Genomic DNA, 13,813 nt, shown 5'->3' on the forward strand with positions numbered 1-13,813 from the left:
AGGGGGAAGGGGAGTATCATGATTATTCTTAAGATTTCCTAAGTAGACGGGCTTCCTTTTGAAACACACACATGCATAATTACATAGTAGACAGTTATGGAATGGGGCACTGCAATGCATAGTACACAACCCAATACCAATGCATAGAGATAATTCTTAATTGTGAAGCTCAAAAGAAATGTACATGGATCAAGTTTCCAAAGCAGCTATATTTTCCCCTTCTCAATATCGGGATCTCATTAAAATGTAAGAAACTAAAAAACAAACAAACAAACAAAAAAAACACTGTTAAATTATTCAATAAGATACAGCATTTGTTACTCAAAAACTTCCAGAGAACCTGGCTAGAGATGTTTCTGGGTGAGGAACTCATAAAGACGAGATCCATGCAATTCTCAACATTTTACAGGAGATTCTCTAGGCTTTAATCACACAATAAGCACATTTGTTTACCAGGTATCTCTTGGTAGGAACAGCTCACTTCTTACACTGCCTCAAGCTTAGGTAACTGCACACCCTATTCTTAAATATGAAAAAGATAAAAATACAAATAAATTACGGGTTTACTTTTAAAAATACAATTTCTCTTAGAGAAATAAACACTGGATTTCTACACCCACAACACACGAATGCAAATTGAATTCTGGCCAATTCATGTATTTTCATGAGGAAAAATGGAAATAGTCTCATGATTCTGCTGTCCTGTATTTGAAAAGAAAAACAGAAAGAATAGACCATCTTAGGTGCTACTGCTGGGATGGGTTTTCTTTGTCTGGCAGATTTGGTTGCAGGTTTTTACAGAAGAAATAATTTCTGCTGTATTTCCGCCAGGACAGATGGAACTACCCGTGTTGCCTTTTAAAACATTCCCAATTCTAATTTTTAAACAAGAAAATATGAAGCCAGTGTGCTACCTATACAGTCGCCAAAGGAGAGCTGCCACTAGCTGAACTACTCAGCTAAATGGCTGGTTTGCATTGCCCTGGTCTTTATCTAGCACTGAGAATAGACTGCTGTTTTATCCAAAGAGGAATAAATTGCTGTTATTGTGATGTTAGCCCATCACTTGGCATTGCAATTCAAGTTTTTGTGAGAAAGAAATGTACGATCTAACTGCGACTTGACCTCTGCCTTCTGAGATCCGTCTAGGTGCTCTAATGGAGCAGAGAAAGTGGTGAATACAAGGACATGCAAACTGATGGTGAAAAATTTGTTTGATGATAAAAGGGAGCAGAGAAGACATTTGAGAGTCGCTGTTTTTATGACAGCTAAGTTTGTTTAACATGCAAAAGGGTTCCCCCCTCCCACAGTGTCCCTTTAATTGCACCACACGAACTACATGCTTATAAACATAGGAGGATGTAACCTGCTAATGACATGACTACTAAAGTGGGAGCAGATGATTCCTTACAGATAAACATCTGAATTTCCACAAAAGGCATTACAGCATCTCGTGGATGCACTGGGCAGGAATATGCCTGGGTTCCCTGCCGAAAAGGCATTCTCCCTTAATCCCAGGTGGCACCTATTAAATGTTCACTATACATGCGAGTCACAGCATATAACAATATATACTTACTTTAAATAAGATAATTGTGTGATTGAGTTTTTAAAACTCCTCCTGGTTGCAGTTTAGTTTATCAACCATTTATTCAAAATGTCTCTGGAAAGGACCTATTTTGAAAGAAGCCTGGAGAACAGCAGCCGTTAGATGTGAGCCCTGATAAAGGCTCACTTTTCATTCATAGTCAGAGCCTAAATGTGCTCTTCTTGTACCTAAACAGATAATAAGCACTCAGCACACTCCTCCTCCTTGACACAACACATTGAGACTAATCACACATAATTGGAGAGGAGGAGCAGGGGGCTGGCCACGCTATTGTGTCCAGAGGACACACGGTCAGTTTATAAGGCTCTGGGCTGATGGAGTCATTTCTTATACATCTATAGGGGGAAAAACCGTCCTGTTTAAAAGGGGGAAAAGAATGAGCCCGGGAGATAGAAAAAGAGATGGCAGCTTTAACACCAATTAATTTGAGGGAGATCAGAAAGATATGCTTTATTTTTATTAACCAGGATAGAATCGTCATGTTTGCGGTTTTATACATTAAAAACTACCGCCACCCAAATGGAACAAAGACCAAGGTATTTTTTTTTTTTTTTTCAAAAATGGGGGTGGCAATCACCAACGGAAATTCTGTCTCAATTAGAGGCAAAAATATTTAGGGTGCTTACAAATCCAATTCAGATAGCAGACAGGCTGTTTATAGATATTTAAAGACAAACAAAGGTTTAGTGCAGGAAGAGCAACAAGCGGACTGAAAAAAGAGAGGACGGGGATGGCTGGGGAATAATGTGGGTGAGGACAGGTGGGCTCCATAATCACACGTGGAATGTCGCCAAGGTGGCTCGGGGCCCACAGCTTGGGGGCTGGACAGGAAGCCGACGGCTTGCTGCATATTACACACATTACAGATTTCTGGTTCGGGAAAATATTCCCTGTGTACTTGATGTTTTCTTCATCTGTTGAGCAGCTTAGTCTTCTATCCACTTTTGGTTAAAATAAGCAGAAGTGGGTAATGAAGGTTTTCTTCATACATATCCTGGTTTTCCTTTTTCAACTGAAAACAGTAATAGAAAAAAAGAAAGGTAAGGAGACTCAGATTAGGAATTTTTACCAGTCGATTTAAATGTTGAGTATAACGAAGACTTCTTACCTAAATATATTGTTCTGGAAAAAAAAAAAAGCAACTCAGTGGCACTGACATATCAACATGACGCATCAAGATGAGAATCTTTTTGTTTTGTTTTCATAAACAGTCACCCTGCATTTGTGACCCCCAGGAACTGTGAGGCACTTCGGTGAAGGCAGACCTGGCCAGCCCTTGGCATAGAAGCTTCCGGGAATCCAGCGGACAGGCCTCTCAGACCCCTGTTTGGAGACCGTGGCAACACCTGGGCACCAGGGAAAGGCTTGTGGGGCCCAGGGCATTTCAAAGACTCTCCAGGTCCTTCCCAGGGGTTAATATTAATGATAAGTAACTCAACAATTCTTTTCTCCGGGGGAAAGCGTATTCCAACAATCAGAGCAGCAGGCTTCGGTACCGCTCAGGTGAACTCCCGAGGGCCTTCCCAGGGCAGGCAGATGTGCAAATCCCATCAGCATTCTCCAATCTGAAGTACACTTCTCCTCATTGGCTAGAGTAATTCTGATAGTCATATTTATATGTATTCTAGCAAATAATAAATTGCTATTTATAAAGACAAAATCAATATTTTTGAGCCAAATTTTAATTCATTTTTTAATTTATAAGAATCAGAAATAAATACTTTTTTTCACTATACATGGAACCAATTCCTTTATTATTTCAAATCAGACAAACCTCCCCCTCCCCCTTGATGCTAAATGAATGGCTCCAACATGACACTTTCCGGGATTAGTAAATCTGGGGCATAGCTTGAATCTTCTCAAAGCGCATATTCCTTCCATATCAGATTCCCACACTGTGGCACACCCACACTGCTCAGGACAGGAGCAAGGAGCCTGCTCTTCCTTTTCTACTGGGGAAAGTAAAGGCACCTTGTCTTTACTTCCAAACCCGTTGCCCTAAGATCTGATGGTGGTCCAATCACTCACGTGACTTCATTCTGTTTTCTTACACGGAGTTTGTTCTATTTACAGATGAGTAATTATCTATTTAGAAAGAGCCTCGTGGATTTCGGTTGCCACCAAAATAATGACAGTGTTATTCTTAAACACACATCCCTCAATATCACTAATTAACAACAACAACACACACACAAAGAAATGGCTTCCCAAACTTCCCAAACCACGCCCACTAATAGGGGCCAATCAACTGTAAATACCTTTGATGTCAGTTGCCGTAGTGATAGAAGGAGCACACCGAGATACTCCACAGAGGGAAGAGGGGCCGAGCTAGCTAAATTCTTCCTCAGGGACTGGGGATCAGGGAAAGGTGATTACTCAGCATGAGTCAGCTGACCTACTCACTCACAATGCACTAATACACAGACTCAAATGAGCTCTTTATAAAGTCCCTGCGGTAATATGTGGGGTAAATAATTCTTCTGTAAATATGGGTTAGAAACCACTTTTAGCCTGGATTCTGTGCTGACCTCTGGAGGCTGAAGCCGAGGCTTCCTTGCTGGGAGGGACCGGGGCCCACCCCGTGTTGAAGGTGAGCCCTTCCGGAGATGGGGAAGAGAGGACAACCCTACACCCCAACCCCAGATCATTTCCGAGTCCAGAACACACACAAAGCTGTTAGGCAATGTTTGCTTCGCTGGCGGAATGTTATGTGGTTTAAGAATAATGCCATTTTCCCAGGCTGTCCTTCTTTGCCCAATGAATAATTATAATGTTAAGAAATACAAAAGCACCTTGAAAAAAAAAATGAACAGAAGGGAAATTATGAATAAAACAATCTTTCAATTTCATAGGTTAAAACAGGGTCTTTGAAGACTGAACCAAGTTCTATAGCTGCTATTAGTCACATTATGCTTTACTTCCTAATTGGATGCCGCACACTCAGCCTCGCCGGGGCGCGAACAGCAGCAGCGGGAGCGGAGTTCAGACTGTTTACCCTTTACAGTACCCACAATTATCAACAGCCCACCACACAGATGACAAGCACCAGCCACTTGTGATGTGGCATTTTGAATAGAAAAGCAGAAGTGCAATATGGCCGTGCTTTTCACACAATGTACTGACTTCACAGCCCAGCCGAGCCTCTCTTCATGGCTAAGTACAGAAATACAGAAAATAAACACACGGGTGGTTTTGTGAAAGTTGTGAGAGGGGGGAAAAATACCTATGGCGTGTAAAATTATATTCCAAAGAAAATTTGCATGAATGAGTGCAGTTTTAGCAACTAATTTCAAGCCAGGGGCGATCTCAGAGCTAGGTCTCTACCTTGCTAAACCATTTGCTATCTTCACATCCTTCCAGGTTCCCAGCCACACCAGCGGGCAGTGCATTTCATTCCCAGCCCCGGGGAGACCCAGAGGTTGGGTAGGGGGAGGGAGGTGTTTTATTTTTCTTTCCGTTGCCTGGATGAACAGAAAGGCAGTATTTTAAACACACACACACACACACACACACACACACACACACACCACACCTTTAGCTGCCTGGTCCCCGGGCATGCTGGCTGCATGGTGTGGGCACCATTTAGCAAAAACACTGGCAGAAAAGTGCAGAATGGCACCGTTTTGATTACAGGCTTGCTTTTGAACGGAAATAAAATTTCACAGTTAACAATGAGAGGTGAAAAGTTTAAGAGGCAAAGCTGTTCCTCCTGATCACTGACTGGTAATCAGCTTCATGGGTGGTTGCCTAAATCTGTAGATTTTTTTTTTTTTGTACCTTGCACTACTGCCAAGATTGTAACTAATTTTTCCCCCTGTTGTAAGAGGAGGGGTGGAAACCTCGGCACAGAAGGCAGCTGTGTATGAGTGACGTGAGGCACTAATGCAGAGGGCAGAATTAAAATTCATGAATCTCTTCACAACCATTTGTGTAACAAGATTAAGACGGGACAGCGGAAAAGAGCGGCATTATCAGGCGTCTTACAGTCCTCCAGCTGGTTACGCTCTATTCCAGCACAGTAGGGCTAAGAGGATAACACGCGGCCCCGAGGAAAACGGCCGCTCCTGCATTTGGGAGCGAGCTCGTCCCTGGGACCGTGGGGGTTTGGCCGGAGATGGAGAGGAAGAAAGCTGATTGCCGCTCAAGATGGAAAACTTTTAAGCCCCGGCTATTAGCACGCGGCGAACAAAAGCGGCCAGGGTGGAGGTTCCCGGCGGCCGCCGGCCCCTGCGCGTCCCCGAGCCCCGGGCAGGCGGGCGGCTGGCGGGCAGGGACCCGAGGACACAGGGGTGCTGGCTTTGGAGCCGCCCCCTTGCCTGGGTGAAGGGCACCCGGGCTGGGCGAGGGGCCGGGACGCTCCCCAATTCCCACCCCCACCATGCCCCCGCCCCCACCCCCACCCCCCACCTGATTGGCCTCTGGGAGAGATCCCGTCCGGGCACCCTCCCCTTGCCCAGGAGACCTCCACGAGCGAGCTGGGTTTGGGTCAGTACAGGGTAGAGCGGCTGGGGCGGGAGAGCCCAGCATCCTAGCTCTGGTGCCGAGGGACGAGGCATGCTCTTGCTAGCAGCTCACCACCAATCCAGCGCAATTGAGCTCACCAACAATCAACATGATGGGCGCACGTCTTGTAGCATTTACCTAGGACGCCCCAACTCCTCAGAGGATCCCCTTAGGATGCTACTTCCTGAGAACAAGACGCAACGTTCACTGCTCACCACAACCAAGAGGGGAGGAGGACTGCTTCTTAGCCCAGTGTCCACAAGTTGGGGAATTTAACTTTTAAGCAATTATGGAGAGATAAAAATGAGGCCACTTATGACATTTTATTTTTGTGGGACCAATCCGCCCATGATTATTTATGGAGTACTAACTGTGGGCATAGACATACATGTATCAATGTAAAGGTAAGAGGCATGCTTAGTGATTTAGGGAGTGATGCTTTGCAGGATAGTGTGCAAGGCTGGAAAAAGAGGACGTTGCTGTCTACTAGCTGCTGACAATCTAAAGTTCTAGACAAAGGAAAGGTGGCCACCAAGGACTCAAATACCTCCCGTGTTCCAACACACTCCAGGTCGCGCAGGGAGGTGAAGAGGGTAGAGGAGAGGGAAGGTAGCAGGCCCGGTGCCGACTTCTCTGCTGGTGTAGAAACCCAAGCCTTTGCTCTCCTGAGCTGTGGCTGAGGTTCTAAAAGCATTTGTTGTTCTGGGGGGAAAGTGGATGACAATGACACTGAGGCAGCCATCATCCAATCCCCCTATCTCTAGCCCTAAGCAGGACAGAAGGCAGATTGTATTGCTTTGGGTAGAGGAGAGCCCCCCTGCCCCGCCCCCTACCCCCCCCACTACCCCCAGGTAAAGCCTCCAGGGCCATTCTTTTTGTTTCAGGGAGGGGTTGAAAGAGGAAAACATGTTCTGGAGAGGCAGGTAAGATCTGAGTACCATGCCATTCTGCTTTCACTTTCTGATTGTAAGCAAAGGGCCCAATTCCAACAGTGAGGGGACATGGTTTAACCCCTCCAGTTCACAAAGCATCATTTCTATTCCAGGGGCTGAATGGAGCCCTTAGAGACTCAAAGAGGTGAACCCATTCCCAGAAAGTGAGGATTTCCTTTCTTTTGCTGGGAAGATCAGGTCCACTTTGTATATAATTTTTCAAAAGTCCGTAACTTCTGCATTAAATCATAGTCCTGGGTAATAAAGAGTGCTATTGGTCTTTTTATAGGAGAAAATTAAGGTCAGGCCTTTATTTTCCTGCAGTCACAACTTGCAAAATTATGACAAGTCAAAGTCTCTTGCCAAGGTCAGACTAGTTCAGAGAAGGGAGATTTCTGTAAGGCACAAAATTACATAAGTAATACATGTTATGCTAGTAACAGTTACGTGTATTAGCAAACGTGAGAGTCCTAAAGTTTTCAGGACACTTGCCTCTCAGTGTCCTATATTGCTGTATACCCATAAATAATAAAAAGGCTGATAACATTGCTTTATGTAAGCAAGCTTAGAAATCACTCTCAGATAAGTGCTTTTGACCTAAATCTTGTAGCGCCTCACTCTGACATCTAACCCCACAACTGTGAAATTCTGTAGGAGATTTAACAGTCTCAAACTGCCGACTGACCCAGCCATAAAGCAAGCAGAGATAAAGATTTACAGTCCAACATGATACAATTAGACAGTCACCTTCTATTTATTCCAGTGCAGCTAAACATTTAACCTACTTAAAAGCCCGAAGCTTTTTCATTAAAATATAAATGCTTGTTTATCATTCGTTCTATGCCACCTCCAGGCATCCTATAAATTAGCCTATTATAAATGAAAAGATAACTTTGTTTCCGAGAAAGGAGTAAACAAGAATGGTTTCTGTAAAATCCTTCTAGACATGCAAAGATAAAAGATGGCTTTACCACACAAAATAATCAGATACACGGAGCTGTTCAGAAGCAGCACACCTAAGTACTTTAATCAAATATTTAGGTTACCTGCCAAAAAGACCATGATCTCTTCAAAATGCAATGCGGATTAAAGTGTTATCTAACACAAGCAGAAAACTAACCTTGGAGTGGAAGTTTGAAATGTGTTCATCATAATTTTCATGTCTTTGGAGAGAGAAGCCAGCTTTTTCAGCTAGATTGCAAAACTGGTTTAAAGTAGTCCCTCGGCGTGGGGCAAATACCATTGCTTTCCCCTGGAACATTAAAAAAGAAATGTACACATTTTAAAACTGGCAGGCAACCAAACATCGCAGACATCGGTCAAAGCACTTAACATACTGCTCTCAGGTAGAAAACTCAATTGTTCTGGAGACGTCCACACAGGATGGGCATTCACAGTGAGAACTATTCCACGGACAGCTATGCATCAAATAAGAAAAATATATATTTCTTAGTCAAATGGCCAGTGGCTTTTCAAATAATGCACGTAATAAACAAGATGTGACTCCAAGTCGGTGTTCTGTACCACATGCACCTCTTTTGGGTCTAGCGGTTGAAACAAAAGCACTAGATTCTCAAGTAAGTGGTCCAGGGCAGTGCCACCCACCTTGCGACTCGCTGGCAGCTGCCAACACACCCGCAACACAGCTCCAGGGCATGTGGCAACAGACGCCTGTAAATGTGAGTTTATTGTGCCCTGAAATCTCAGTACCAAGAAAGCCTCCGCAGAGACAAGGAACCACAATCCCCAGTGGGGAATTTTCACGTTTCAGTCCTGCCACCGGCCTTATCTGGGACCACGCTGTCAGCTACAAGGATCTTGGTTTCCAACGTCATTGAATCCTTCAAAATGGCCTTCATTATAGCAAAGCAGCTCCTCACAGTACTCAAATGATTGCTTTTCAAAGAAAGTGGTATAAAGAGGACAAACAGGCTTTTCTAAATAAAATGCGCAACCTTATGAGACTGTTGCAGAGGGGAGCCCGGGAGGACCTGTAGACAACATACACCGGATTTTCAGAAACCCACCAGACATGAACCTCCACGTGGGTCATGTGCTCGCTACTGGGTGCATGTGGATTTTTCCTCCCCCTCTCAGATGTGCACAGAATGGCTAAGCTTCAGGATCTTCTTTTCTTTTTATTTGGTTAAAAGATGGCTGTGTGCTTCTGTTAATTTCAGGGTTACACTTCACCTCGATGCAATGCCGCTTCAGGTTTTGAGAGAATCACAAACATATCCCACTTTCTTATGAAAGGTGGTTTACCATTCCCACCTGCCAACCATTGACTGAGCGCGCAGTAGGTGTCAGACTCTGGGAGAGGGGCTCTCTACTCATTGTCTCCCTGAAATCTTCAAACCACCAAAACGTGAGGATTATCAGCTCCATTTTACAGGATGCTCAGAAAGGTTGACTAATTGGCCAGGATGACACAACTGGTAAATGAATGGAAACGTATCTGACTCCAATGCCACTTCTCTCTCCCGGACACTGCATTGCCTCCTCATTGGTACCAGTGGCGGCAGTAATAAAAATAGCTACCACTGTGCTGGGTGCTTCAACCTTCCCTTCAACCCCCTCAACAACCGTGTAGGGAAGACATGACGTTTCACAGACGATTCAACATGCAATGAAGGGGTTGAAGACTACAAGGAAGGACTGTGTGGCAGAAAGGGTTTTTGGACGTAAAGGGGGTCTCCACCATTAAAGAGCTGTGTCACCTCAGGAAAGTCAGAAAACTAATCTCAGAGCGGTTGAGCCTGAGGACCTTGGAGATGTTAGTCTACTCTCATCGAAGTCATCCTAGCCGGCCCACTGAGTTTTCTCATCCAGCAAATGGGAAGAACCAAGGCTGCCCCCCACCCCCAGCAAGTGGTGAGAATCAGATGAGGTGATGAATATGGAAACAGTTTGAAGAACAAGGTTAAACAGATGTAAGACTAGAAACATCTACAGCCCCTAATAGTGCTATAAAAATTCCGTCAATTCTCTCTCCTTGTCATTCTCTTTCCCTCATTTACCTGCAAGAAAAACCCCCATACACTGTCCCGGACAGCAAGCATGTTTTCATACTATGTTTACATAGGCATGTACACACTCAGGCACATAATTATAGCAGCACCAATCATGCCAATACACTTAAGGTTCTGTCAGCTTTTCTCATATTAATTGCTATTTTCAGGTGGTTTTCAAACTTAGCAGTAAAAATGCATTTGGATGTGAAAGTAGATATAATACAGGGTCTCAGCAGGAGAGCAAAAATCTCTATTTAAAAAAAAAAAGTGAATACTAGTAGGTCATTTTAGTCATTTCTAAGAGCTGGTTGCCATTCTGGATTTTTGAATAATGGAAGTTTTTTATTTTATTTTAAATTCACTTGCAAAAATTGTCTTACATTACAATGGAAGAGTTGATTTTTAACAGCTATTACCTAAGCCAGCGATTTTCAGTCTTTTTCATCTCATGGCACACAAAAACTAATTACTAAAATTCTGTGGCACACCAAAAAATATATTTAATTTTTTGCCGATCTGACAAAAAATAGGCCTAATTTTGATTGATTTACAAAAATAAAAAATAATAGTAATTATTTTCCCTTTTTGCTCAATTTTTTTAAAAAAAAAATCAGGTGCCTATACTTGTATAAAGGATTTCTGGTACTAAGAATTAACCAATCAGACAAAACCTTATTCTGTGTTGTGACCAATAAGATGCAACTCTATTGCCCTAACCGGTTTGGCTCAGTGGATAGAGCGTCGGCCTGCAGACGCAAGGGTCCCAGGTTCGATTCCGGTCAAGGGCATGTACCTTGGTTGCGGGCACATCCCCAGTGGGGAGTGTGCAGGAGGCAGCTAGCTGATCGATGTTTCTCTCTCATCAACGTTTCTAACTCTCTATCCCTCTCCCTTCCTCTCTGTAAAAAATCAATAATATATATATATAGATGCAACTCTATTATATGACCTATATATTTATGGTACAAAACAGGGCATTCACACCAGAAGACTATTGTTGTATTGGCTGTTGTCATTTTTAACATTTGACAATCTAAGGCAGGGGTCCTCAAACTTTTTAAATAGGGGCCAGTTCACTGTCCCTCAGACCGTTGGAGGGCCGGACTATAGTTTAAAATAAAACTATGAACAAATTCCTATGCACACTGCACATACCTTATTTTGAAGTAAAAAAACAAAATGGGAACAAATACAATATTTGTATTTGCATGTGGCCCGCGGGCCATAGTTTGAGGACCCCTGATCTAAGGGAAAAGAGGCCAGTGCCCCTCACTAAATAGTCAGGTACTACATTTAAAATATATATATACTTTTATTGATTTCAGAGAGGAAGGGAGAGGGAGAGAGAGAGAGACACATCAATGATGAGACAGGATCATTGATTGGTTGCCTCCTGCACCCCTCACACCGGGGATGGATCCCACAACCTGGGCATGTGCCCCTGACTGGAATCAAACCCAGAACCCTTCAGCTCGCAGGTTGACGCTCTATCCAAACCAGCCAGGTGGTACTGCATATTTTAAAAATCCTGTGGCACATGGGTTGAAAATCTCTGATCTAAGCTATTTATCATCATGTTTACAGGGCTCTGCAGTTCTTGGTTGGGTTGATGCTTGCATTTACAAAGCACATGCTCTCCACAGTGCACCCCTTGTTGGCTGGGGTGAGGTGTTAGGGGACTGCAACGAAGCCTATGGCTGCACTCTCTGCCCAGACATCTCTTTCCTCCTTTAGGCCTCGGTTTACCTGTCCTTCTCTCACCACCCAATCTAGCACAGCCCCCCCCCCCCGCCCCCATCATTACCCCCTCTCCCTGCTCTATCTTTGTTCTTGGCACTCATCACCTCTGACACACATCATATCCTTGTTTGTGAATGCCCGCCTCCTCTGGCTGGAATGTACACTCCATGCCAACGGGATCTTCTAATGTTTATTCACCGCATTTTCGCAGGACCTAGCCGATAGTAGATACTCAACCAATATTTGTTGAGAGAATAAACCAAATGCCGGTGTTGAGTCATCTGAGAAATACGAGTCTTTGGGGATTCGAAGGCCATCTCCTATTGCTTATTCTTTAGAAAAGATTTCCTCCAAGAAGCATTTGTAGAGTCAGCGACTATGGCAGGATATAAGAGGGCACAATACTGGGCCCACGAGAAAGAGAAAGAGCAAGCAGGACTTTTAATCTTTAATTACTCAGTTATGAGTTTTAAAATGCTTCTTTTCATTTAATTAAATACAGATATTTTTGAGATGTGGATTCATACTTAATAGGGACAGCAGTACATCATCCATTCTGAATGCTTCAGTAAGCATCCACTGAGCCCTACTGCATCCACCCCATAGAGATTGGTTTTAGGACACACACACCCATCTCAGTAGAGCCAAACCCTTTGTCGGGTCTAATCAGAGGAATACGACTTACAATTTAGGCTGCAAAAATCAAAACAAGAAAAAAAAATAGATTTCAAATTAGCCCATCACTTTAGAAAAATTATTTTCAATTTACCAAAGCACAAGTTTCTAAGCATTCACAGTCACGGAGTCATTTTAAACGAAGAATGAACACTCAATTGAATGTAAAATTTTGACTGATGAGCGGAAATTTGAGAGATTCGTTTATCCCTGGAGAGGAGAGAGGAGGAGTCCCACTAAACAAGGCGATACTGTTTACATTGTGAGTGCAGTTGTTGCTGTTTCGCTAGACTAATCCGTACTCACATATTAAAGGGTGTGCACTTCTGGAAAAATAAGTATGCTTAGGGTTTATTTTAAAAGGAATATGCTATGCCGACGAAAGGCTTTTATTCCTCTTGCATTTCCAGGCAACCAACTATTAAATACCGATTACATGTCTAAGCTTATGTTTATTTTCTAGCCTTTTCTTTACCAGGTTTCTGAGATGCTGACTTTCCCTACTTCCCACCTGCTTCCTCCCCTGTATCTCTCTCAGTCCCCTTCCCTGACTTCTCTTCTTCCATTTGCTCCCTAATTGTCAGTGGTCCCCAAAGCTCTGCCTACTTTTTATTCTTATTCTATATAGTCCTAGGCGATTCTACCGAAGTCCAAAACGTCAACTATCACTAATACCTCAAAACTCACTAGTATGTAACTGCAGCATTCACCCGTATTTTCAAGTGTCTACTGGATCTCTCCATGGGTGAGTTCTGAAAGTGCCTTTAACCCATTCCATCTCCCATTCCATCTAAAATGGAATTCAATATCCTTGGCTCCAAGCCCCTACTGTTTGGAGCCAGATCACTACCCATCTCTTTCTCTTTCTCTCTCTCTCTCTCTCTCTCTCTCTCTCTCTCTCTCTCTCTCTCACACACACACACACACACACACACACACACACACTCAGACACACCTACTGGGTACCAAGCACTTCCATACTCTTCCATTTTTGAAACAAAGCTAGACACCTGGGAATCATGGCATTGCCTTTGAAAACCCTTTAGTGCCACATCTCCCCACCCACGTCACTGTCATCTGCTGCATTTGGCTCAAGTGCAGTTTTTGCTGGGCACCCTGAGAATTCTTGTATCTCCCGTTGGATGTGCTGAGCCTTGAATTATGAAGAACTCAGGACCCACCAGCGTAGCCCCAAGTTGTTTCTCTGTGGGCCTCTTGTGACATCTTCAGATCTCTGGGCCACAACACCATGGAGGAGTTGTCTTGGCTCAAGAAAACATTGAAAGCAGCTCTAAGTAGAAATAAAACCTTTGCTATTATCTTAGTATTGGACTGTGACT

At 43.6% G+C, this 13,813-nt stretch overlaps 1 protein-coding gene across 3 annotated transcripts in view; it reads right to left on the reverse strand.

Moving 5' to 3' along the window:
* Positions 1–2,051: 2,051 nt before the first annotated feature.
* The window catches only part of CAMKMT (calmodulin-lysine N-methyltransferase), a 306,572-nt gene continuing 294,810 nt past the window's right edge, over positions 2,052–13,813 (reverse strand). For 2 of the 3 annotated variants that reach the window (XM_036334699.1, XM_036334698.1), the window contains 2 exons: positions 8,165–8,296; positions 2,052–2,621 (listed from right to left, as the gene is read on the reverse strand). In XM_036334699.1, the coding sequence (XP_036190592.1) occupies positions 2,544–2,621; positions 8,165–8,296 (210 nt within the window). In that variant the 3' untranslated portion in view covers positions 2,052–2,543. The remainder of the gene's footprint in view (positions 2,622–8,164; positions 8,297–13,813) is intronic. The other variant, XM_036334700.1, reaches the window with a different exon arrangement.

This window comes from Myotis myotis, unplaced genomic scaffold (assembly GCF_014108235.1).
Source record: "Myotis myotis isolate mMyoMyo1 unplaced genomic scaffold, mMyoMyo1.p scaffold_m19_p_14, whole genome shotgun sequence".
NCBI lineage: Eukaryota > Metazoa > Chordata > Mammalia > Chiroptera > Vespertilionidae > Myotis > Myotis myotis.